The 23,184-nt window shown below is 43.0% G+C and overlaps 1 protein-coding gene across 6 annotated transcripts in view; it reads left to right on the forward strand.

Moving 5' to 3' along the window:
- The window catches only part of App (amyloid beta precursor protein), a 217,962-nt gene that overhangs the window by 48,183 nt on the left and 146,595 nt on the right, over positions 1 to 23,184 (forward strand). For all 6 annotated transcript variants that reach the window (XM_027412361.2, XM_027412362.2, XM_027412363.2 and 3 more), the window contains exons 2-3: positions 5,275 to 5,442; positions 22,366 to 22,495. In XM_027412361.2, coding sequence (XP_027268162.1) covers positions 5,275 to 5,442; positions 22,366 to 22,495 — 298 coding nt within the window. The remainder of the gene's footprint in view (positions 1 to 5,274; positions 5,443 to 22,365; positions 22,496 to 23,184) is intronic.

Consider the following 23,184-nt stretch of genomic DNA (forward strand, 5'->3'; position numbering starts at 1 on the left):
CTTTTAGCAGCCAAACTGTTGACAGATGCAGATGAGGATGCTCTGGGTTGTCTTGCGTTAATTAACTGAGCCAAGGATGTGTTGCTTAAAACCTGGGCTTTGTAGGTGGGCTACAGGAAGAACTGAAAAGCTTCCAGTTCAGTCTGTCTGTGTGTGTTTGATCTAATTGTTCCAGTTGGTATATCACAGCTGTTGATTTGGAAAATAATTTTCCATGAGAAAGGTGATTTTTTTTTGTTTTAAGTACACATTTGTGAAAGGTAGCAAAATGTTATATAAAACCAGTTCTACAGTTTCTAGTTCAGTAATTTACTGTAATTTTGAAGGAAGTAGAGTTTAAATTGAACTGAGCTCTGAAATGTCTCAAGTTTATGGAAACACAGCTAAAAGTAATATATTTACTTTTACAGTTAATATTTGTATCAGTTCCTTTCTTGCTCCTGAGACAGAACAGCTGGCAAAAACAACCTAAGTAAGGAAGGGTTGTTCTGTCTCTCTGTTTGAGGGTACCACCCATCATGGTGGGGAAGTCGTGGCAGCAAGAAAAAGGGAGAGATGCATGCTGGAGATCAGTTCATTTTCTCTTTTTTTATTCTTCCTGCAACCCTAGTCCATAGGATGCTGCTGCTGGTGTTCAATGTGGGTCTAAGCTCCTCAGTTAAACCTGTGTGGAAAAAACCCTCACGGACACACCCTGAGGTACATCTCCATGGAGATTCTAAATCCAGTTGAGTTGGTGATGAAGATTAACCACTGCAATATTAAATCCCCTTGGGTAGAAAATCCGAGAAGAGCAAAAGCATGTACATCAGTAGGTGATTGCAGGGCCTTAGTCAGTTTCTTTTAAAGAGATGTGGAAATGATTACCACTCTGTCAGTACACATGTGTTCTACAAGCAGATGACATTAAAATAATTGCAAAGGTAAGAGGAAGGATGGCATAGGGAAGTGTGGAAGACAGAAAAGGAAATTCGGGAATTATGTCTAAGAAAATGAAGCAGAATATATTAGATAGATTATTATTAAATAGAATATATTAAAAAAGTAAGCCCAGGTAGCATGAACATCTGTCCCTTTTTTGACAAGGACTTGATTGGCTCTACCTTCTGGGTCTGTACAATGTGAAGCCTCTCACCAGATAATCATTGATGGAGTGTGTGTGTGTGTGTGTGTGTGTGTGTGTGTGTGTGTGTGTGTGTGGTGGGGTGCTCCTGCATCCCAGCACCTCTTTGCTGAGCTATTGGGTACTGATGGGAAAGGGGTGAAAGAAGACAGTCATTGCCTTCATTTGTGCATCAAACTATGAGCCCAGCAGGCTGTCGTGGATAGTTCCGAATACATGGCTATACAGATGTTCCTGCTTAACTTAAAACCAAGAGGGGAGTAAAGCAAATTGAAAAGGCATCCGTGTGGGGGTCGGGCTTATACAGTGGAAGGGGCGTGGCCCAAGTGGGAAGGAGATAGAGAGAACGGGGCTATCAGCATTTCTGTTGCTATGAAGAGACTATGGCCATGGCAACCCCCTTTTTTAATTTGTTTTGGTTAGGTTTTTGAGATAGGGTTTTTCTGTGTAGCCTTGGCTACCCTGGAACTCACTCTGTAGACCAGGCTGGCAGAGATCTACCTGCCTCTGCTTACTGAGTGCTTCGATTTAAGGCGTGCACCTCCACTGCCTTGCCCATGGCAACTCTTATAAAGGAAAACATTTAATTGGGGCTAGTTTAGAGTTCAGAGGTTTAGTTCATTATCATCATGGCAGGTAACATGCAGGCAGACATGGTGCTAGAGAAGGAACCAAGAGTTTTGCATCTGGTTTGGCAGGCAGCAGGAAGAGAGTGTCACTGGGCCTGGCTTGAGTATTTGAACTCTCAAAGCCCAGTGATAGACTTCCTCCAACACGGCCACACCTACTCCAGTAAGGCCACATCTCTTAATAGTGCCAGTCCCTGGTAACCAAGCATTCAGATCTTTGAGCCTATGGGGGCTATTCCTACTTAAACCACCACAGGGAGTGAGAATAAACAGAACATACTATATACTTGTGTGAAAATGTCAAAGAAGAAATTTAGTCTCTTAAAACAAACAAACAAAAAACAATGCAGTCTGGAAACATTTCATCTGGAACAAGGTGGGTGGTTTTATTATCTGACTGTCTGGCCTTGCTTAAAGTTTTGATCCCCAAGGTACATCATCAGCTAGTGTTGTTCTGTTGAATTCTGCATCTTCTGAAGTGTGCAGGCCTCTCACATAAAAGAGAAGCAACAGCTCTATCATGAAGATTGCCTTAAGCTGTGGATGGAAGTCGAGGATAGGGACTAAGAAAGGGGGGGGTGATTGGAAAAGAACCAGATAATTCACCATGACAGAAGCCAAAGGCAGAAACTTCTAAGGAAGAAGAACTCACCCTTAGTAAACAAGGCCGTAGGAACAGGTGCTAAGGAAAGATGGGAGTCATATGTAACCTTTGAGATCTTCCAGGTCAGTGGTGAGAATGTAAACCAGACCACAGGGTGTTAAGACGCAAGTGAATGGGCCAGCAAGATGGCTCAGCAGGTAAAGGCACCGCCGAGTCTGACAACTTGAGTTTGATTCCCTGGGATCCACTTGGTAGGAGGAGATGAATCACCTTCAGGTTATTCTTTAACCTGCACACATGCAACTGCCCACACACCCCGTATCCTCATGTAACACAGTGATTAAAGTTTCTGATCAGTGAAAGAAATGTAGGCAGATGACAGAGTGGCTGGATTGGGTTTACTGCCTTCTATGTAAATTCCTGGGGAAAGGCCAACGCCCCGGCCTTTGCATGTGGTTTAAGGCAATAGCACAGAGCCAAGTGAGGAAGAGTTTTTTTGTTTCTCATCTGCTGTGTTCAGTAAAGAAGCTCAAAGGCTGTTAATGCTGAGCTGGAGAAAAGCCAAACGTGTTGGTGGTTCTCGCTGTGTGACAGGTCACCTCAAACTTAATAGCTTAAAACAACAAGAGTTACTATTCAGTATCTGTGAGTAAGGAACTTAGGGGTGTCTCCTGGGTGGTTCCAGCTCTGGGTCTCTCTTGAAACTGCATTCTTCTTGTCAGCCATGTCGTGTGTGGTGTGGGCTATTTCCAGTTTGCTGGTGAGGCTCTGAAGGAGGTCTGAGCTTCCGACTACTGCCCAGCAATGAGTGACCCCTAATGTCATGACCTTGCTTTTGAACTCACCATTTCTGACATGCTTTGTTTGTTGCACAGACAAACTGTAATGCGCGGTGAGAAGGGACGGACTGCGTATGGTCATGGTTACCAGGAGAAGGGGGAGGATCATGGGCACTGTCTTGGGCCTTGTCAATCACTGGGGAGAACTTGCTGTTTAAGTTTTCCTTGCAGAAGGAAACACATCTCCTGCCTTTGCGTTCACTGAGGTGGCACACCTGCCTGCCCTGTGGTAATGAAGAGGCCCTGAGGGCTAGAGTTGCAGGGAGATTCTGAAATTGACCATGAGACTCTTTTGATAAAATATTTGCCAACATTGATGAGTTAAATGTCTGTAGCTTCCTTTTAGTTAGAGATACGATGCCAAGGTCTGCTAAGATTGGACAGAACAAAGCACAGTGGGAAATACAATGTGGTTTTCACTGAGCACAAACCTCACCTTAACCTCCACACAGGGCTTCATCCACAGTTGTCGGCTTATGCTTGGACTTCCTTCCTTTAACTCCCTGGCCGTGTTATTACCCATCTGCTTATTTCAGTAGAATTGACGGATCTGTATCTTGCTCTGTAAGATCCAGGCATTGAGTTTCCTTTATAATCCCGAGGGTGAACTGTTAAGGTCAAGTTCATAGAGCATTCTGTATTGGGCATTACTTTGCATTGGTGGAGAATGAGACTTCCAGCTTCCCAGCACTGATGGGAGATGGCAGGGGGCTCTTGTGGAAGTGTCAAGGGGTCACAGCTGCTCTGTAGATGGTCTGACCTTGTGGCCTCAGCTGCTGTTTGAAGGACCTAAGCACCAGGTGCAGGAGACACAGATTAATGCAGCCGGGTCCCCACGGCCCTTCCCTCCACAAGTTCAGTCCAGAGTCTGCTCCCTTGTTGTTTGTTTCCTTAAAGACACAGATCCTCTGTTGTGGGCAGACAAGATACCGGTGGGCAGATGTTGGGACAGATGTTCGGTTCGTGTCAAAATTCTGTGGAAAGAAGTGTCTTAAATCAAAATCTCTTCATCCAGGCAGTTTGATTTTTTTTCCCCCTCTTTTCTCTCTTTCTCCTCTGTGAATAGTTTTTGAGATTAACTCAAGAATCACCCAGGAAGAGGCAGTGTGCCTGGCTGCTGGGGGAAGTTGAGTCTCCCTTGGGGGCCGTTCAGTTTCCTCAGCAGGGATTTCACTGGGGAGGAATCCCATTGGAATTCTTTTGATTCCTTGGTTTCTAGTAATTCTTTTCCTTGCCTGGATTTAGTTTCCTTCTCTTGGAGAGCCTTTTTTGATGAGGCAGTATAGATTTTAGCAGTCCCATTTTCTCATTTAATCTCTTTTTTTTTTTCTAAGTGGGCACAGTGGTCCAGTTGTGATCCTAGCACTAGAGGCTGAAAGACAAAACATCCCAAGTTAGGACATTCCTAAATAGTTAATTCTCCAGTGTACTTTTCTAATAAAAACTCAGATACAAGTTGGTCATGAGTGGCACATGCCTGTAATCTCAGCACTCAGGAAGCAGAGGCAGGTGAATCTCTGAGTTTGAGGCCAGCCTGGTCTACACAGTGCATTCCAAGACAGCTAAGGTTGCATAGGGAGACCCTGTCTCCAAACAAACACTCCCTTGCTTGGTACAGCCACTTGCTCATCAGTGAGTCACACTGATAACATCTTGCTGTCTGTGCTGAGAAGTGCCATATAGTGTCACCTCCAGGCCTGGTCATCAAGTAGGGACTGGCACTGTGCTGTGTGAGCAGCTTCAGGTTATGAGGATATGGATTCTTCCACAGTGATTATATTTATTTTAGAAACCCCTCTTTATTGTTAGGAGCTTTCAACAGATACAGCACAGTTTTCTACTGGAAACATGAAAGGATTTTTGAATGAACAAATGGCCTTCAATATTCTTAATGCTGCCCTTTAAATATTCTGTTGAGGAATGCACTGGCTTCTTTGGGTTGTTTCTGGTGTCTAAAACATGTATATTACTCAACCCAAAGTGCTGAAGCAGAGGGATCACTAAGTATTGCTTCCATGTTTCCTATTCTTCCTGGAACTGTGGCTTCTGTTACTAACTACAACTTACTTATTCTTTTAGGTGCCAACTGATGGCAATGCCGGGCTGCTGGCAGAACCCCAGATCGCCATGTTCTGTGGCAAACTCAACATGCACATGAATGTGCAGAATGGAAAGTGGGAGTCAGACCCATCGGGGACCAAAACCTGCATCGGCACCAAGGAGGGCATCCTGCAGTACTGCCAAGAGGCAAGTCCGCGTGGCTCATGGGTCACACGCATTCATTAAACATGTTAATCCTTAGATTTTATATTCATTTTCACTCTCATAGTAAAAATCTTGGTTCCTAACGATCTACTGTACCATTAATACATTTATTTGCTTTACCCTACACTTCACACAATTAGGAATTAGGTTGTGTTATGATCAATAAGCTGGGTAAAATAAGTTTCCTTAGTGTAATATATTCTACTATGGCTGTGTAATAAAGGAAACATTTTGGTTAAAAGTGCTAGAATTAATTTTTTTCGCTCAACCACTTTGATGTATTTTAATTCATTTATAACTTGATATTTTTCTAATTTTTCTCTGCTACTTTTGTATCTTCGAAATAAACATTCATACTGATAGTAAAAAGTACACTAAAGGTTCACTTCTCCTTCATCTCTTGATACACATTTCCTTTAAATAATAATTTTATTTCATGTGTATGCATGTTTTGCCTACATGCATATCTATGCACCACTGTGGTGATTTTTTATTTGTGATCTAACAAATAAAGCTTGCCTGAAGATCAGAGTGCAAAGCTAGCCACACTAGTCAGCCGTAGAGGCCAGGCGGTGGTGACACACACCTTTAGTCCCAGCACTCAGGAGATACAGACCGATCTCTGTTAGTTCAAGGCCACCTAAGCTACACAAAATTGATCCAGTTTAAAAGAGAAACAGAGCTCACACAAAGGTGATGCTTTGAATGCCAACATTGAGGTGGTAGAGACAGGAAGCAATATGGCTGGGTAGAGAGAGGAATGTAAGTTGGGGAGGAGATAAGAGTTCGTCTTAGTCTAGGCAGTCTGAGGGGTCAGTCTGAAGCAGTCTGAGGATTCAGACTGAGGACAGAGTCTGAGGATTCCTAGAGCCAGGATCGCCCCTTTGGTCTTAGGATTCAGTAGAGGTAAGAACTAGTGGCTGGCTGCTTTGCTTCTCTGATCTTCAGGCAAGCTTTTATTTGTTAGATCATAAACAAAATATCACCACACACCACGTCTGAGGCTGGTACCCAAGGAGGCACTAGAATAGATTGTCACATTTCTTGGAACTGGAGTTACCAAAGTACAGTTGTGAGTCACCATATGGAGACTGGGAGTAGAGATTGAGGTTTCCCTATCTGAAATGCTTGGGCTAAGAGTATTTTGGATTTTGTAGAATTTGAAATATTTGCATGTTCAGAATGAGTTGCTTTGTGGATAAGCCCCAAGTGAATACTAAATTCTTACCTATTTCCTGTACCCCCACCCCCACCCCAGCCAGAGAGTCATTTTATGTAGTAATTTTAGTGTTCCTCCATTTGGACTGCAGCCTGCCAGAAGGAAATCTTCCCCATATAGATGGAGAGCAGTTCCCAAAATGTGTCGGATTCTGGAACATTTCAGATTTTATGTGTTTGGACTAGAGATGCTCACTTTCCATTTACTTTTCCTTTCTCACTGGCTCTTTTGAAATAATCAACAGCTGTCAACCACTTGCCCTACTGTGGTTGACACGTGGTTCTATAGACCTTAGAAGTTCTCTCTCCGTCTAGCTGCCTCTTTGTACCCTCTAACTATCTACCCGACTTCCAAAGTGCTAGCTAACAACAACTACCATTCCAACAGATTTTTAAGGAAGTCTGAGATGCACTCTCAGTTCATGACATAGACTTTTGTCTCTTTCCCGTGAGCGGCTGCTGGTAGCTGTGAATCAAAACATAAACCCAGGTTTTCCCACAAATAACCACATTTTTAACCTTTGAATATTGGTCTTACAAAGTTACTTTCCGTGACCCTAGAAACAGACCTCACTTCCTGTTGCACTTAGTGAGCCCCTGATGCCTGGGTAGCTTCCTTTTCTGTTTCTGTCTGTGGTTTGTGTGATGCTGACCCACAGAGTCCTTCTTCCCGCTGCAGATGGCCTGCTTGTGGTTAGCCAAGGGAGAGGAGCAGGGTAAAGCCCTTTGGCCTTTTCCTGCCTTTTTCAGTTTTTGTATCATTCATCTGCTTTTTTTCTCTCTATCTTCAGTCCATTGGATAAGAAACAGATAAAATATCAGGGTGCTTTGAGCCTTTTTTTGTTTTGTTTTGTTTCGTTTTTTTGTTTTTCGAGACAGGGTTTCTCTGTAGCTTTGGAGCCTGTCCTGGAACTCACTTGGTATGTTTTGAGCCATTTTAATGAATTTGCTCTGCATGCTATAACAAAAGTCATTGAGTCTGTTTATTGGCTTAATTTTTGAAGACGAGGAGAGCCCGGGTTTGAATTTCAGAGTTAGCCTTATTCTACATCACTGTGTAGAACATTCCAGGTACCTTGTTCCCCAGCCCATGTGATGGAGTCACCAGTCCCCGTGCTTTCCCTGTGTGGTGGCACCAGCCAGGTGTGCAGCTTGAGCACTTGGAATGCAGCCAGTCAGATGTGTCCTGTTAAGATCAATGCTTCGTTTCAGAAATGTAACATTAATAAAGACCTAAAATACAGATTCCATTTTGAAATGACTATGTGGTGGGTACCTATTAAGGGTGTCATAAGGGTGTTACAGTGAAACTGCATGGGATTAAAGTTGAATTCACCCCTTTGTCCTTTCTTTTTCATGAGGCTAGAAGGATATTTGAACATACACTGTCAATTCGTATGCATTTCCACTCGGCAGTGCTTTTGCTGTGTCCCATGCCACAGAGATGCGGCTGTAATCAATTTACAATCCTGCCATCTGAGAAACAAGCGGGAAATTGAGTTGGGAAGTCCCAACAGACTCCTAAATTTACTGGTGGTTTGGACGCAGAGTTCTTTGAAGACTTTAAATGACAACATTCTAACTAGGTGTAGTGGCTCACTCCTGTAATCCCTATACTTGTAAGGCTGAGCCTTAGCCATACAATGAGATCTTGTCTCAGCCCAAACAAACGAGTGGGATAGAGAGGCAGCTTAGCACACTTGTTGCTCTTTCAGAAAACACAGGTTTGATCCCAGGCACCCATGTGGTGGCTCAGAACCATGGATACCACCAGTTCCAGGAGATCAGATACACTTTGTGGACTGCACAAGCATCCTGTGATACACGCATGTACATGTACACAAAACATAAGTATGCTGTAAAATAAGTAAATGCAAAGACTCTTTAAAAGAAATGAAATAATATTATTAAAATATTTTTAACGCATGCAGATGATATAAGAGCCAATGGTTCTGCCTTTCTATCTGAGTCGCCCACCACTGAATGCCAAAGATGTGCTCCACATAGACTCATGGTTTTAGTGCCATAAAGACTGACAGGGCAGAGGTGATGATGTCATCACCTGCAGCACACCCTCCCCCTCCTTTATTGTTATCAAAGCACCCGCCTCTGGGCCAAGCGATTGTTCCTTCCTTAGTGACACTTCTGGAAAGAGCCTGGGGAGTAGACCTTGGGGAACTGCAACGTTTAAGGGGAACAAAGAGAAGGCTGTGATGTGGCCAGAGACAGGATAAGAACCAGCCTGTGTCACGTGGTGGAAGACAAGCTAAGTTAATTGCAAAACAGAGGAAACGATGAGACCGAAAGTATGGTCAAATCGAGAGCGACTGTGTAAGCTTTTAGAACTGGTCCAGGTTGAGTTGGGTAGACGTTTCTTTCATTTGCATGGCTGTGAACAGGAATCATCCGGCATCATTTCCATGCAGCAGGAAGCACTGGCGTTACTCACAGTGTCAGAGTATCTGCAGTGTCTGTGCCCGGAGGACTGTAAAATCACCGTTCATCTAAACCAGTCAGAGAAATGTATCCCCCAAATCAAATCATCTTTCTCCTGCTACTTTCTTTGGGACCTGGACAGCCTCATCTATCTGCCTTTTGCTGCCTGAATATCTCCTTTGACTAGGTGGGCTGGTTGTCTGATGTTCTTTTCTTTTATTTCTTATTACCCGAGAACATTCGTTTTGACAACTATAAGGGCATTACTGATGGTAGGGCCAGGTCTAATTACAGTAGTTGCCTTGAGAATGACATGAAGATAAATGTGCGGTTGGAGAAAAGACCTAGGGAGAGAGCTTGAGACAAACCAAGGCAAAGGAAAATATCTTTGCTTTAGTTTGTTGTTGTTATTTTCCATTTTAATTTGTTTGTTTGCTTTCTTTTTAATGGGGGTAACTTGAGCCATAGGAAACTGAAGCAAAACCGTGGAACGAATAGCTTTCCATCCTAAAACTCAAGTGTCTGCATAGGAGGAAGCTGGGTGTTGTGTTGGACACAGCTGCACTTCTCAGTACTTGGGAGGCTAAGGCAAGAGGATTACAAGTTAGAGGCCAGACTTGGCTACAGAGTGAGATTCTATATCCAAAGTGTGAGTGGGTGAGTCTGAAGAACCAAAGGTAAAAGGAGACTGATTAGTTGAGTCCAGAGAGTTTTGGAAACAGCAAATGGTCTCTGAGAAAGGGTTAACTAGGTAGTTTTTGTTGCCCAGTGACAAAACCTACTGAACAGCTTGTGCATGAGAGAAGGTTTTGTCTTACTTGGGGGAACAATACTGCGGTGATGGCAATTTACAAAGCTAAGAAGGCAGGACTGAGAACCAAGACCTAGGATTTACCGGGTCATATTTCTCCTGTTAACGCCAGCCATTCTTTGTCCCATGTTTACTCTTTCCCCCTGCCAATGGGCACCCCTTGGGGTCAGCAAGTTGGAAAGCTGGCAGCCAGTCCTGGGAATGACACCCCATCTTCGTTTGCTGTTGTGCATTGTAATTCCAGGGAGAAGGGATTCTAAGTGATTTTGTGTTGACCACACAGGGACTTGGCACCTGCACCAAGGTACTTACCCATGTGGCTGTGTGGTCCGGCAGCCCACAGGGCATGGAAGAGTGGCTGCTAACAGTAGACAGAGGAATGCACAAGGCCAAATAGAATGACCACCATGGCCCTGTGTGCAGTGGGTACAGACGAGGGCAGTTTTTTTGGCCGGAGTGCTGGGATCCACACTGGTTCTTGACCTTAAGTAATACAGGGGAAATGGGAGCGTGGGTAGAGATGACCTTTTATGGAGTTACACATTGCCTACAAGATTCCTAGTTGGTGTTTTAGGGTCTCCCTCCCACTTCCCACCTTGTCGCTATCCTGTTATTTGTAATAAATAGCTTTCATCTATGGATGTGAATTTTTGTGTGTGTTGCTAAAACACATTTCTTTTTTTTCTTTATTCCTCCTTTAACTCCATGTTTATATTTTAAATGACATTGATTGGCTTGTTGCTTGGAATGAGAAGGAAAATAATACCAAACAGTTTTCTACATTTTTTTACCATTTTGTTAAATTACAATATTTTTGTATTTTTCTGAAGTTATAATCTTAAGGTCTGTTCTGTTGCAGTAGTTCCCACGTCATGGGTTCTTTTCAATGGGATTTGTTTACAGCCAATCCTTCACCAACATTCTAATTCCTACAGCACTTATTAGGTTATTACTATTATCATTATGTTGGTGACCTTTGCCTTAATTAGTCATTGCCAATGGTTTTTTTGCTTAGTACCATAAAGGTGGTCTTCCATTGGCGTCTGTCATTGCAGGGATTCCTTTAAAATATAATGAAAGGTCTGCGGAGACGGCTTGATAATAAAGTGCTTGCAGAGGTCCACCCAGAACTCAATGTAGAAAAGCTAGGAATGGAGCACAGTTGGAATTCACAGTTGAGTAGGCAGAGACGGGAAGTGGTCAGCCCATCTTACTTGGAGTGTTCTAGGCTAGTGAGAACCCTGTCTCCGGGGAAAAATAAATAAAAAAAAAAAGATGTGTGGCACCTGATGATTGACACCCAAAGTTTTTCTTTGACCACCACACACAAGAACATATGTATACATGCACCATACACACACACACACACACACACACACACACACACACACACACACACACACACACACACACACACACACACACACACACACACACACACACACACACACACACACACACACACACACACACACACACACACACACACACACACACACACACACACACACACACACACACACACACACAACACACACACACACACACACAACACACACACACACACACAACACACACACACACAAATACATGGAAACGATCCCTACTCATTACCAGTAACAGGGGCAAACATTTCATGTTATTTTTCTCCTAATAATGGTGCATTGATTTCATGTATGTGCTGTAATCTCTCATGACTAAAACACAGATGTTTCGGAAACAATCTTCTGAGTCAGAGGCAACTGTTGCAGTCTGAGCTTAGGGTAGATGGGAGGAGCTGAACTCATGACTGTGACCGCATTTTGACCTTTTGCTACCAATTGAACTTTCCTGCTAAATATGTTTTTGTTTTTTAAAGATGCCTTTAACTGTTTGCTGGTGCTTAGCTAAGTGTGGTGCTTTAATATTGATTCCTTGATGGGTGTCTTAGGGTTTCTATAGCTGAGAAGAGACACCATGACCAAGGCAACTCTAAAGGACAACAGTCAATTGGAGCTAGCTTACAGTTTCAGAGGTTTAGTCCATTATCTTCATGGCGGGAAATGTAGCAGACATGGTGCTGGAGAAAAAGCTTAAGAGTTCTACACCTTGATCTGCAGGCTGCAGAAGGAAACACTCTGTATTAGGTATTGCTTGGCCATGTGTGAGACCTCAAAGCTCACCTCCACAGGGACACACTTCTTCCAATAAGCCAATACCTAATCCAACAACACCTACAGCATACCTCCTTAAAGTGCCACCTCCCATGGACCAAGCATTCAATCAGGAGTCCGTGGGGGCCATACCTGTTCAGACCACTACAATGTCCTTGTTCTCTCTCATTCCTCTTGACTTACATTCCCTGCCATTGATTTGCTTTGGAAATCATTAACGGCAGCATTTTGTCCCTTCGGTTCCTTTAGTGCTATCCTTGGTCAGGGGCAAGACTCAGGAGAAACAGTAATAATTGTTACATATAAGGCCTTATGAAGTTTGATTGAGAAAATACTTTTGAAAGTATGGTCTAATTTGCATGCTTGTTTTAGCCTTGTATTTGTCCAGCCTTCCAAATGCTCGGTACCTATATATTCCCTTCTGTTTCCTAGTCAGAGTAGTTTTTCTTCTACTCAGTCATTGCTAAAGTACATGGTTCTCCTTCAGTTTTAGTTATGTTTTCTATTAACTGCATGTAGATTTTTCCTTCATTCCTTGTCAAGTGTGTATTGAATATCGTTAACCAACTAAATGGTTCTGTGTAGGTTAGGCTAACTCTCTTGGATAGGGTTTGGAGCCCAGGCCATTCTGAGATGACTAGTATTGGCATCAGGAGGGTGGAGTCCTTTGGGTGATATTGATGCCCTTATAGAAAGAAATACCAGAGGGCCAGATCCTTTGACTTGCTCAAAGAAGCCATGTGAGAATGCAGTGAGAAAATAGAAAAAAAACATCCTCACTAGCACCCATAGTAACTTGGCTTTGTCACCATCCAGAACTGTGGCAAAATGCGTTTCTATTGTTTAAGTTGCCCCGGGGTGTGGTATTTTACTGTAGCATTTCAGCCAGGACCCCATTATGCTTCGTGGAGACACAGGCACTTGGGACCCATGGTGCTGCGGAGGGTGTGATTCACAGAGCATTTTAAATAGCAACCTGAAGCATGCTGGTCATCACTTAATGCTTATGGGTGGCTTTTGTGGGGCATGAGACTGGAGTAGGATGGGTAGAGGTACCCTCGTCTATCCCGAGGGAGCCTCCCCGACAGTGGTGCCTGTGGCTCCCTTCCAAGGAACCGTTTCTTTCCACTGTTAACAGTTTTTAAGTTTTTAGACAGCAGTCTGGGGAATGTGCAGATATGCCCTCGTTGTATTTACCCAGCAGAGACGCACGTGTTGTGGTAGACTGCAGCAGTAGAGAGAAAAATACAGTGTAGCTTTCAATGCTCACTTTGGCTGCAACAATAAAGGATCACAGTAGACTTGTAGTTGTTATCTTCTGCCACTCTTTGATAGGAGGGAAATAGCCTTTTCTCTAGTCTATACTAGAAGCAACGAGTGCTGACACTATGGAAAAGCAAACAAAAGCAAAACAACGACAAACAGAACCAACAACCTGAATATAACTTCATAAATTATTTAAAATTTGTTTGACTACATAAAAACAGCCATTTGCCCGAATGAGCCATTAGAGAGATTTGACTGAAGAAATGTCTAAATATAAAGTCTCAGGGGAACAAATAGTATGTATTTTCTGTCTGTGGCTCCTACGCATCCTACAGACACATGAACTCATGCCTGTCTGTATGACATGACAATAGAAGTCAAGTGTGAGGGGAGCAAAGAGAACGGAAGGGTGTTAAGGGAAGGAGAGTGGAAGGTATGGACAGGAAACATCACTGTAATGGGTAAATGTGTGTGAGCACTCCTTATGAATCAGACTGCCATGTACAGTCAATGCACACATTTCGAAATGTAAAAACATTAAAAACAAAAGAGATCATAGTCTTAGGGTAATATCCCTTGGGAAAAAAAAAACTTTAAAGCTTAAAAACAAAAAATGAGACTTGTTAGGTTTCATTGTACTCCTTTTTGGTGGAATAAGATTTTTGAAAAACATTATTTCATTTACTCCAAAGCTTTCAGGGTGTGAGAAGGAGAAGAGAAAAAGCGCTTCAGTTCTACACCTCAAGACTTTATCACTTCACATTTAATTGAAGCCCACTTGGCCAGTGTCACTAAAGACCACCAAGGATAGGTTCCGTGTCAAGTGTTGCCTTTCCTGGCTTCCAAGGAGTGCGAATACACACAGTTACATCAAGCTGAGAATGACATGTAGAAAATGGAGATGGTGGGACATAACCCAGAGGGTCTTGATGGTGGACGTGGAGACTGGGATCTGAATTTCAGATGAACGAGAGCCGTAGGATGTGTTAAAATGAGTATGGCAAATTTCGGTAAAGTATCGCGTTCCCACTGGTAGGGCTGAATGTGGGGAGGATTGGAATCATAAATAGGGCTAGGAAAATGGATGTGACAGGTTGTCCATTGTCCACATTCTTTCAGCAATCCCATGGTACGGTACATGAGGTATGTGATTCAGGACAATCCCGGAACAATGTCTGTCCCGTCTCAGAGTATGTCCTTACTTCATAACTGGGGCAGGCAATTGGTATAAAAAAGCTAGTTGTTAAAAGTTACATGAGAAATCATATAGAAATCAAATATAGCCTTGATCTTACTCTGTAGCATGAATCATAAATACTCAGAGACAGGTATTAGGGTTCAAGCTAAAGATAAGAGAAGCAAAGCAGCCAAGCCAGTATCTCTTACCTCTACCAGGGGCTGGGGAGACCCTGTCCTCACAGTGGCTGGAGACTAATTGCCAGAGATTGAATACTGACTGCCCTGCTCCTATCTAATATACCTCTCCAGTGCTGGGATTAAAGGTATGAACTCTGTTTCTCCCTTAGACTGATTCACTCTCATGTAGCCCTGGGTAGGCTTGGACTCACAGGGATCCATCTGCCTCTGTCTCCCTGAATCCTAAGATTAAAGGTATCTGCCACTACCACCCAGATTCTATGGTTGTGGCTAGCTCTGCATTCTGATTCTTCAGGCAAGCTTTATTAAATCATAAATAATATATCACCACATCACTCTGCCCCACTCTGGTCCTCAGCATGCAGAATTCTTGCTAGACAGGCTTCCTGAAGGTGCTATTGGCTCTGGGAACATCCACATGGAAGCATCCTCAGGAGGCTGCTGAGGATGGGAAAAGTGTGGGCAGTTGGATGGACGTGATTGGCTTTGTTTATCGCCTCTACTATTAGATTATAGGCACTTTCTCGGTGTTCCTAAGTAAGTTCTTTTCCACTGCTAACAATGTCTGTGTTTTCTTTAACCTTGTTCCTCTAAATGAGCAGTTGCTTTGTCTGTGATTAACAGGCTCTCGGAACAAAGCACACCAGTGCAGGAACACAAGAAAAAAGCTTGAACTGGGCATGGTGGCACATGTCTTTAATCCCAGCACTGGGGAGACAGAGGTGGATCTCTGTGAGTTCAAGGCCAGCCTGGTCTGCAAAGTGAGTTCCAGGACAGCCAGGGCTTTTATTTTGAGCACTTTGGAAATGGCAAAAACATGTCAGCCAAACAGGGTTCTTTCATACTTTCTAGCACCAAGTGCGAATGTGTGGATATTACAACATATTAATATGCAGTGTCAGCAGCAGGATTGGGCCAAATGGTTGGGAATCACACTCTCACCCTGCAGCATTTTGCCTCCTGCCTTACGCAGGCATCCTTGTGAAAACACAGTCCTTTTCAGTCCCCAACATTGCACAAGTGTTTCATTAGCTGCTTGTTGCCTCTCAGCACCTCATTAAGTTGCAAGAAGAGACCACTTTTCAGCTTCCATTTATCTTCCTCAACTAAATTAGAGGTTCTGTTTTCTGTATCCCCTCTCATTAGCAGAATTTATGTGGAAAACAATTTAAGATGCAATATTTCATCAGGTTTCAGAAACTTTAAAATGTGTCGTTTAATCTAGAAACAGAAATGCGTTCTCTTCCACACACCCTGTCTCGACTTATATGCCGAAGTTTACGCAGCTGAAAACGTGCTGTTAATATGGTCTCTGTGCTTAGAAAAGACACCGACAATACTTTTTAATGCCTTGGTTTCCTTCTCTATGCAGTGAGGCAATTACTTCTGAGAACTGTGACATGCTGCCCAGGAAATGTTTGCAGTGATGCCTTGCATTTGGGAACCTGCTGTTATTGTATACTTTTGCTTTCTTCTTGAGTATGTGCTTTCAAAAGCTGAATTGGGTCATTTCAAACAATAGAAATATGTCGTGATCAGGCCACCTCTGTAGCTTTTTCCTAGAAGGCTTTTTAATATGTGTGTGTGTGTGTGTGTGTGTGTGTGTGTGTGTGTGTGTAATACAGAAGGGACCACATGAGTTCTGTAAGTCACCATGGATGCAGCTGCTCGTGCTATTTACTGAATTGTAAACAAAAATGTCCTGAAGTATCCGGGCGGTGGTGGCAAACATCTTTAGTCCCAGCACTCGGGAGGCAGAGGCAGGTGAGTTCCAGACAAGCCTGGTCTTCAAGAGCTAGTTCAGGACAGCCTCCAAAGCCACAGAGAAACCCTGTCTTGAAAAACAAAAAAAATATATCTTGGAGCATCACAGTGCTGTGGGATTCTTGCCTAGGTCCCATCGCCACTTTAGAGCCCCCAAATAACATTCAGACTCTATTAGTTACAATGCTGTTGGCCAATGTCTAGGGCTTTTTATAGGCTATCTCTGTCTTAAGTATTAACCCATAACTACTACTATAAGGTCTTAGCTTACTGAGAATGCCAGACTCATGCGTCCTCTCCTCCCAGGATTACATGGCGACTCCTACTACACTACCCAGAATCCTCCTTCTCTCCTAGTCCTGCCTATCTTGCTTCCCTATTGGCCACCAATGTTTTATTCATCAACCAATAAGAGAGACATATTTACAGAATGACATCTCATCATCACGGGTTACATGCAGGCTTCTGGTATACATACTTAAAGCACTATATAATTGCTAACATAAAAAAAAAATAGACATGCCCTTTAAGATACTACTGCTGTGATCAAAAACATGGGCTACCAATATCATCTTTTTTCCCCCAAGACCTGATTTTTTTTTATTTAATTTTTTGGGTTTTTTTTTTGTTGTTGTTGTTGTTGTTGTTGTTGTTGTTGTTGTTGTTGTTGTTGTTTTCAAGACAGGTTTTCTCTGTGTGGCTTTGGAGGCTGTCCTGGAACTCGCTTTGTAGACCAGGCTGACCTCGAACTCACAGAGATCCTCCTGTCTCTACCTCTCGAGTGCTGGGATTAAAGGCGTGCGCCACTACTGCCAGGCTACCAATATCAACTTTTAATATGAACCCAAGATGGTTTCTACATTACAACTTTTCTTTTGGTGTTTGGATTTTTTTCATTTCTCTTTAAAAATAATAATTTTATGTACTTATACTTTAGCTTTTAAACATATGAAATGGCTTTATGGCCAGGTAAATGGGCCTTTTTTTATTGTTCTTAAACCCTAGTTTTTAAATTCTTCCAACACTTTATCTTCAGCCTTGTATTGTTCCCGTTAGTCTATTTTTGACCCAAGATGCTGTAAGAAAATTATCGCTGGGCTTTGGTAGCACACACCTTTAAATCCCAGCACTCGGAAGGCAGAGACAGGCGGATCTCTGTGAGTTCGAGGCCAGCCTGGTCTCTAGAGCGAGTGCCAGGATAGGCTTCAAAGCTACACAGAGAAACTCTGTCTTGAAAAAAACAAAACAAAACAAAACAAAGAGAATATTATCTACTACCTCTGCAGAAGAAAAATATTGGGGGTTATTTTTCTCAAAAAGCTTACAGTCTGGTAGCTGTTTATAACAGTGTGCTTAGGAGAAAGGTGTGTGGTACCCAATGGGAGCTTGTGCTTCAGTAGTGAATAGTATCAGACCTTAACTAGAAATAACATTAAATATTTGTCAGACGTTTACTGTGCTGGCATAGTGTGGGTGGCATGGGGGGATCACTCAAACTGCAGCACATGACTCCTGCCTTCAAGCAGCATATATTCCAGGGGTCCCTGTGGTCAGTTGTCAGCCACTGTGAGTGACAGCAGTCACGGGATGAAGTGATCTGATTGTGGAAACAAAAGGATTCCTGGAGGGGTGGCTAACAGGATGAGCAAATGAAGTGGACCGCTTCCTTGGTTCCTACTCAACTATAAGGAACATAAAGCTAGCTTTATTGAAAAGCGGTATTTTTTAGAATCTGAATGCACCTGCTTTAAGTTTCAGAGGCTTAGAACTCAGCGCCTCTGGTTTTCTCACTCTGTGACAGCGTCTCTCTCTGCACCTCTTTCTGTTTCCCACCCTGATCAGCAGCATTCTCCAGATGCCGAGATGCGCCTTTGCATGCTTTGCTCTGGCTTACCCAGGTATCCTTGTCACCCAGAGAGAGCCTGTCAGTACTCAGAACTCTTGAGAGGGAGGATGCGATCTGGCACCGGGTAGCTATAGAGACGGAGCTGTGGAGGTAAAATGTGGTTGCCCAATGCTCTTCACCATGGGGGGACGGGTGTGCAGCCTCTTAAAGAAAACTTCAAAGTCAATGAAAGTGAATGCAAACATCATGGGTGAATGTGCTGTACAGAAAGTGTCTGTACAGCAGGGAGGCAGTTCCAGCCAGTGTGCACCTACCCAGCACACCAGGCACACTGCGATGATCACCATGATGAATTCACACTGTGTCAGATCGGGAAGGGCAGGAGGGCATCTTCAGTGTGGTGTAAGGGATTGTAGGTGAGAACTGTACCTGAAACGCAGTGAGTGTGTTATACAGTGACTGCTCTGTAGCTTAGGACCAGCAGGACTTGGGCATAGTTGATTTTTCAAGCAGTAAAACACAGGCCTAGTTTTGGCCTTGCTTCTAGCAACTGCAAATGTAGTCTTTCAAAGATTTGCATTTAATGTTTAAATATTTTATGTGTATGGGTGCTTTGTCTGCATGTAGGTGTGTACACAACATGCATTAGTGACCTCAAGTCAGAAGAGGGCATTGGATTCCCCAGAACTGGACTACAGCCACCATGTTGATCCTGGGAACTGAACTTGGAGCTCCTGCAAGATACAAGCGCTCTTAACTGCTGAGACATATCTCCACCCTCCATCCCCCCCCCACACCACCAAGTCCCCACTTTAATCAAGAAAGCAGCTTCACACACAAAATATTGTAGGAAAGAAAGCACTGAGACTAAGGATGCATTCAGGTCTGCTGTACGACCATTCTGGTAGAATATTATTAGTGAGAGCTGTCTCACTAACAGTGCATATTTTGCATGTAAAGTACATGTAAATTACATGCAAAATATTTGGAAATTAGGGCTGGCAATGAAAGTTATTCTTCAACCCCTATACATGTGACACAGCAGACGTGTGTCAGCATTCACATACAGGACTGCATGTGCACATATAATATATACGTAACCACACACACACACACACACACACACACACACACACACACACACACACAAGACCAAGGCACCTTTACTTCACTTATTAAAATATACTGTGTCACAAGAAAATATTAAATATTGAGCTGTTCCTTGTGATTAAATATTGGTGAAAAGTTAGGAACTTATTGTTACAGGGTCATTTATTTTCTTTTCTTTTGTTTTTTTAAGACAAGGTCTCTCTACGCATAACTGGTTGCCCTGGAACTCTCCAGCCTGAAACTCATAGAGCCCCTCCCAAGTGCCAAGATGTATTTTTAATTCTTGACTAAGATCTCATACATAAACATAAAAATGCATTATTGTCTCTATAGACTTCCACCGGAGTTACTTAAACAAGCATTCAGATCTTTTTCTTTTTTTTTGTAGTTTTTTAAAAACATAGGTGTTTGACTGTATGTGTGTGTGTCTGGTTTTGCTTTGCTGGGGTTGCTCCCTTACACAGTCATCACGTACCTGATTTGTCTTTCAGTGCTTTAAGGAAAGGAAATCTACTGCTTTTTTTTTTTTAATAATCTTTTCCCCTTTAAATAAACATCCTGGTGTTTGAACAGCAAAATAGTTTTCTCTTAGGCAATTCCAAATGAATAATTCTTCATTCCTTAGTAAAAGTGACTGAGTCAGGTTGACATTGTTGTGGCCATTCTATTAATTAGGGCAATAGACAGACTGCATGGCCTTTATGTGGTTCAGAGTTTACGATCGTCACATCTTCTCATGTAGGAACACTGCCGTCAGTGAGACAGAGGGAAGTGGAGAAGCCCAGGGAGTCACACGTGTGTCCTAGATTTTGTGGATGGAATGGGAAATTGTCTGGCTGATCACCATTCGAAGCTCTGGTAATCTCAAGGGAGAGCCGCACATTCACGGTTTTAGTTTGTCAGTTTGCAATTCTCCCTGCTCAGACACTGGGAGTTGAATAATTTCCTGGTCTGCTGCACCAAATATCATCCTAGGGATCTGATGACGTGTGCAAGCAATGGAAACAAGAAGGCCGCTTCCCCTGCCCGTCAGTTTGTAAACATAATTCGCTGGTTTAAATGGGAAAGAAGGAAATGTGGTGTGACTGTCTATTACAGGGATTTACAGAAATCTGACATTAGGAAGCCTCACGGTGGGGTAGCATTTCTGAAGTGCCAGCTGGAACCCTTTAGAAAAATGCAGTAACTCACACTTTACTGCACAGAAAGTCATGTCCCCCTGGGCGAACTCTCATGCCATTGAGTTTATGACTCAGGAGTGCTGTTCGTTTGTGGTCTAATAAATAAGAAAACGTGGAGAATTATATTTCTGTAAACAAGGCTACTTGCCTTTTGTTACATGCATAAAGCTATGAGGCTTTTAAATTCTTAGTGGCATTTTCAAGGGGAGCGATGCGTGTACTTTGAAATGCGTATACTGGAGTGTTAAAGACACATAAGCACAAAATAAGATGAAGGAAAGGTAGCTGTGCCCTTCACAGCTAAACTGTTGGCTGTGTTTGAGGAACCTTCTTAACCCAGTGCAGGGTTCCGACACACACGTGAAAGTTTCTTATTCCATGTTTGTTTTCTATTGTTTGTACATGGGTGTGGGTGTTCAGGCGCCACCATGTATGTGTGGAAGATTGAACTCAGGCCAGCAGGTGCCTTTCTTTAACCACTGAGCCATGTCATGGGTCCTGAATTATGTATTTGTGGGTGTGTTCTCCCCACATAAACTCCTCCATTGAATTTGGTCCCCACACAATTACTCTGATCAGTGCCTTATTTTTTTATTTTTTAAATATACAGTATTAGAGAGAGAGAGAGAGAGAGAGAAGTTATACATTTACCAAAAGAAGTAGAAAGGAAGGCAGAGAGATGCTCAGGACTCCCATCGTCTCCTCTCTCCAATGGCTATGTTTATATTCCTTGCAGTTACCAGTAGCTGAGACTTTATACAGTGTTAATTTTAATTCTCAAACTCTCCCAAGCACTGGTTCTTCCTGGCTCAGTTTCCCCGAAATGTCTACAGTAAACCCTTTAGTTCTTTTCGGGATTCAGAGTCCATTATCTTAGAATCTTTTGACCATGTGTAATCCCCTTCACACTCCCACCTTGACCTCCTAGATTCATACATATTCTCCAGTAAGAACCATCTGCTTCCTTAATGCCTTTAGTCAGCAATTTCTATTGTTATTTATCTCTCGAAACTGCTCACTTTTGGAGACACATTTTATGTTACTATTTTTCTTTTCAAATCTCTAACCCATTATTATTACGTAGAAGTGGTTTGGTATTTCGCAAATACATTTTAATTGATTGAGTTTGACATTTCATTCCAAGTGTTCAGAGCACATCGTGATTTACCAAGAGCAGTCATCACAGAACTACGTAAGTAGTTTATTGCTGAAGAAAGAGAATTCGGAAGTGCCGTACTTTAAATGGCCCTCTTGAAGACTTTCTCAATAAAATACTTTTATATAAACTGCTTTCAGGACAGAAGCTAATTTTTGTATGGAAGCTGGCTGTGTGCCGGGCTCTGTGTATAAAAGGGTTGTCACCTAGAGTGGGTTGGATTTAAGTTAGGATGATAACCCACAAGTGTATCAGTTGCAGTGTTTCCTTCAGACACTGCAAGCCTTGGACTTCAATAGTCTGTTTATTTGACATTGAGAATGACCTTCTGCTATCAAGAGTCTCTACTCTTCCACGTTTCTACTTTATCTCCCCGGGACACTGTCTGCATGGGCAGTTTAAATGCAAGGCACTAGTCACTGCCACTCAGGCCATATTCCTTACACCGATGCTCTTGTGTGGCCAGAGCCAAGCTGTGCAGTTTGGCACTCAAGGCCTCATGGGAACGGCAGGAGAGGTTGAGCAGGTGTGTGTACCTGTCAGGCTTTGCCACGAGTAACGGTTTCCTCTTCTCCTGTGCTGCCTAGGTCTACCCTGAACTGCAGATCACAAACGTGGTGGAAGCCAACCAGCCAGTGACCATCCAGAACTGGTGCAAGCGTGGCCGCAAGCAGTGCAAGGCCCACACCCACATCGTGATTCCCTACCGCTGCTTAGGTGAGCCAGCCAGCCTGCCAGCCCCACCGCCGCTGCTGATAGGAGGGTGCTCTAATCAGGTTGCATGCACACGCTGCTCCTCCAGCACGCTGCCACAGCAGTATTGTTGGCTCCATATCCAACGTGGGTGGAAAATAATTGAAAAACAAACCACCAAACAATCCTATAACTATTTATGTATCATGTAAGGAGAGGTTTATTTGTGACGTTACTATTTATTGTGGTGCTTGAGAAGAACGTAGGACATTATATTAGGCTTGGTAAGCCTTATACCACTAATGTACCCCAAAACTGGAAGAGGTGATTTAAAGTGTATAAGAGGTTGTATGTAGGTTATAGGTAAATACTGTGTCATTTTCGATGAGACTTGGGATCTTAGTGCCCACAATACATGATAGACTCTTTCCCCCATGAATACCAAACTTCTGGATTTTACTATGTATGTTGAAGGCCCTGCCCCATGATCTTTTAAGACAAGAACAACATTTCTTAGCTCTCTGCCTCAGAATAGTTTTTCCCAAGGTGTTCATGAAAGTTGTAAGTCCTGGGACCAGCCCTGTGTCTACTGAGTGAAAAACGTTTGGTGGTAGAACCCCAGAGTCTCGCAAGTGGTTCCCATTTATATTGTCCAGTTTTCCCAATGGCAGGCCTTGTGTATTTCCTCCCAGGATTTCACAGAAGGAAGTATA

This window comes from Cricetulus griseus, chromosome 4 (assembly GCF_003668045.3).
Source record: "Cricetulus griseus strain 17A/GY chromosome 4, alternate assembly CriGri-PICRH-1.0, whole genome shotgun sequence".
In the NCBI taxonomy this organism is placed as follows: Eukaryota; Metazoa; Chordata; class Mammalia; order Rodentia; family Cricetidae; genus Cricetulus; species Cricetulus griseus.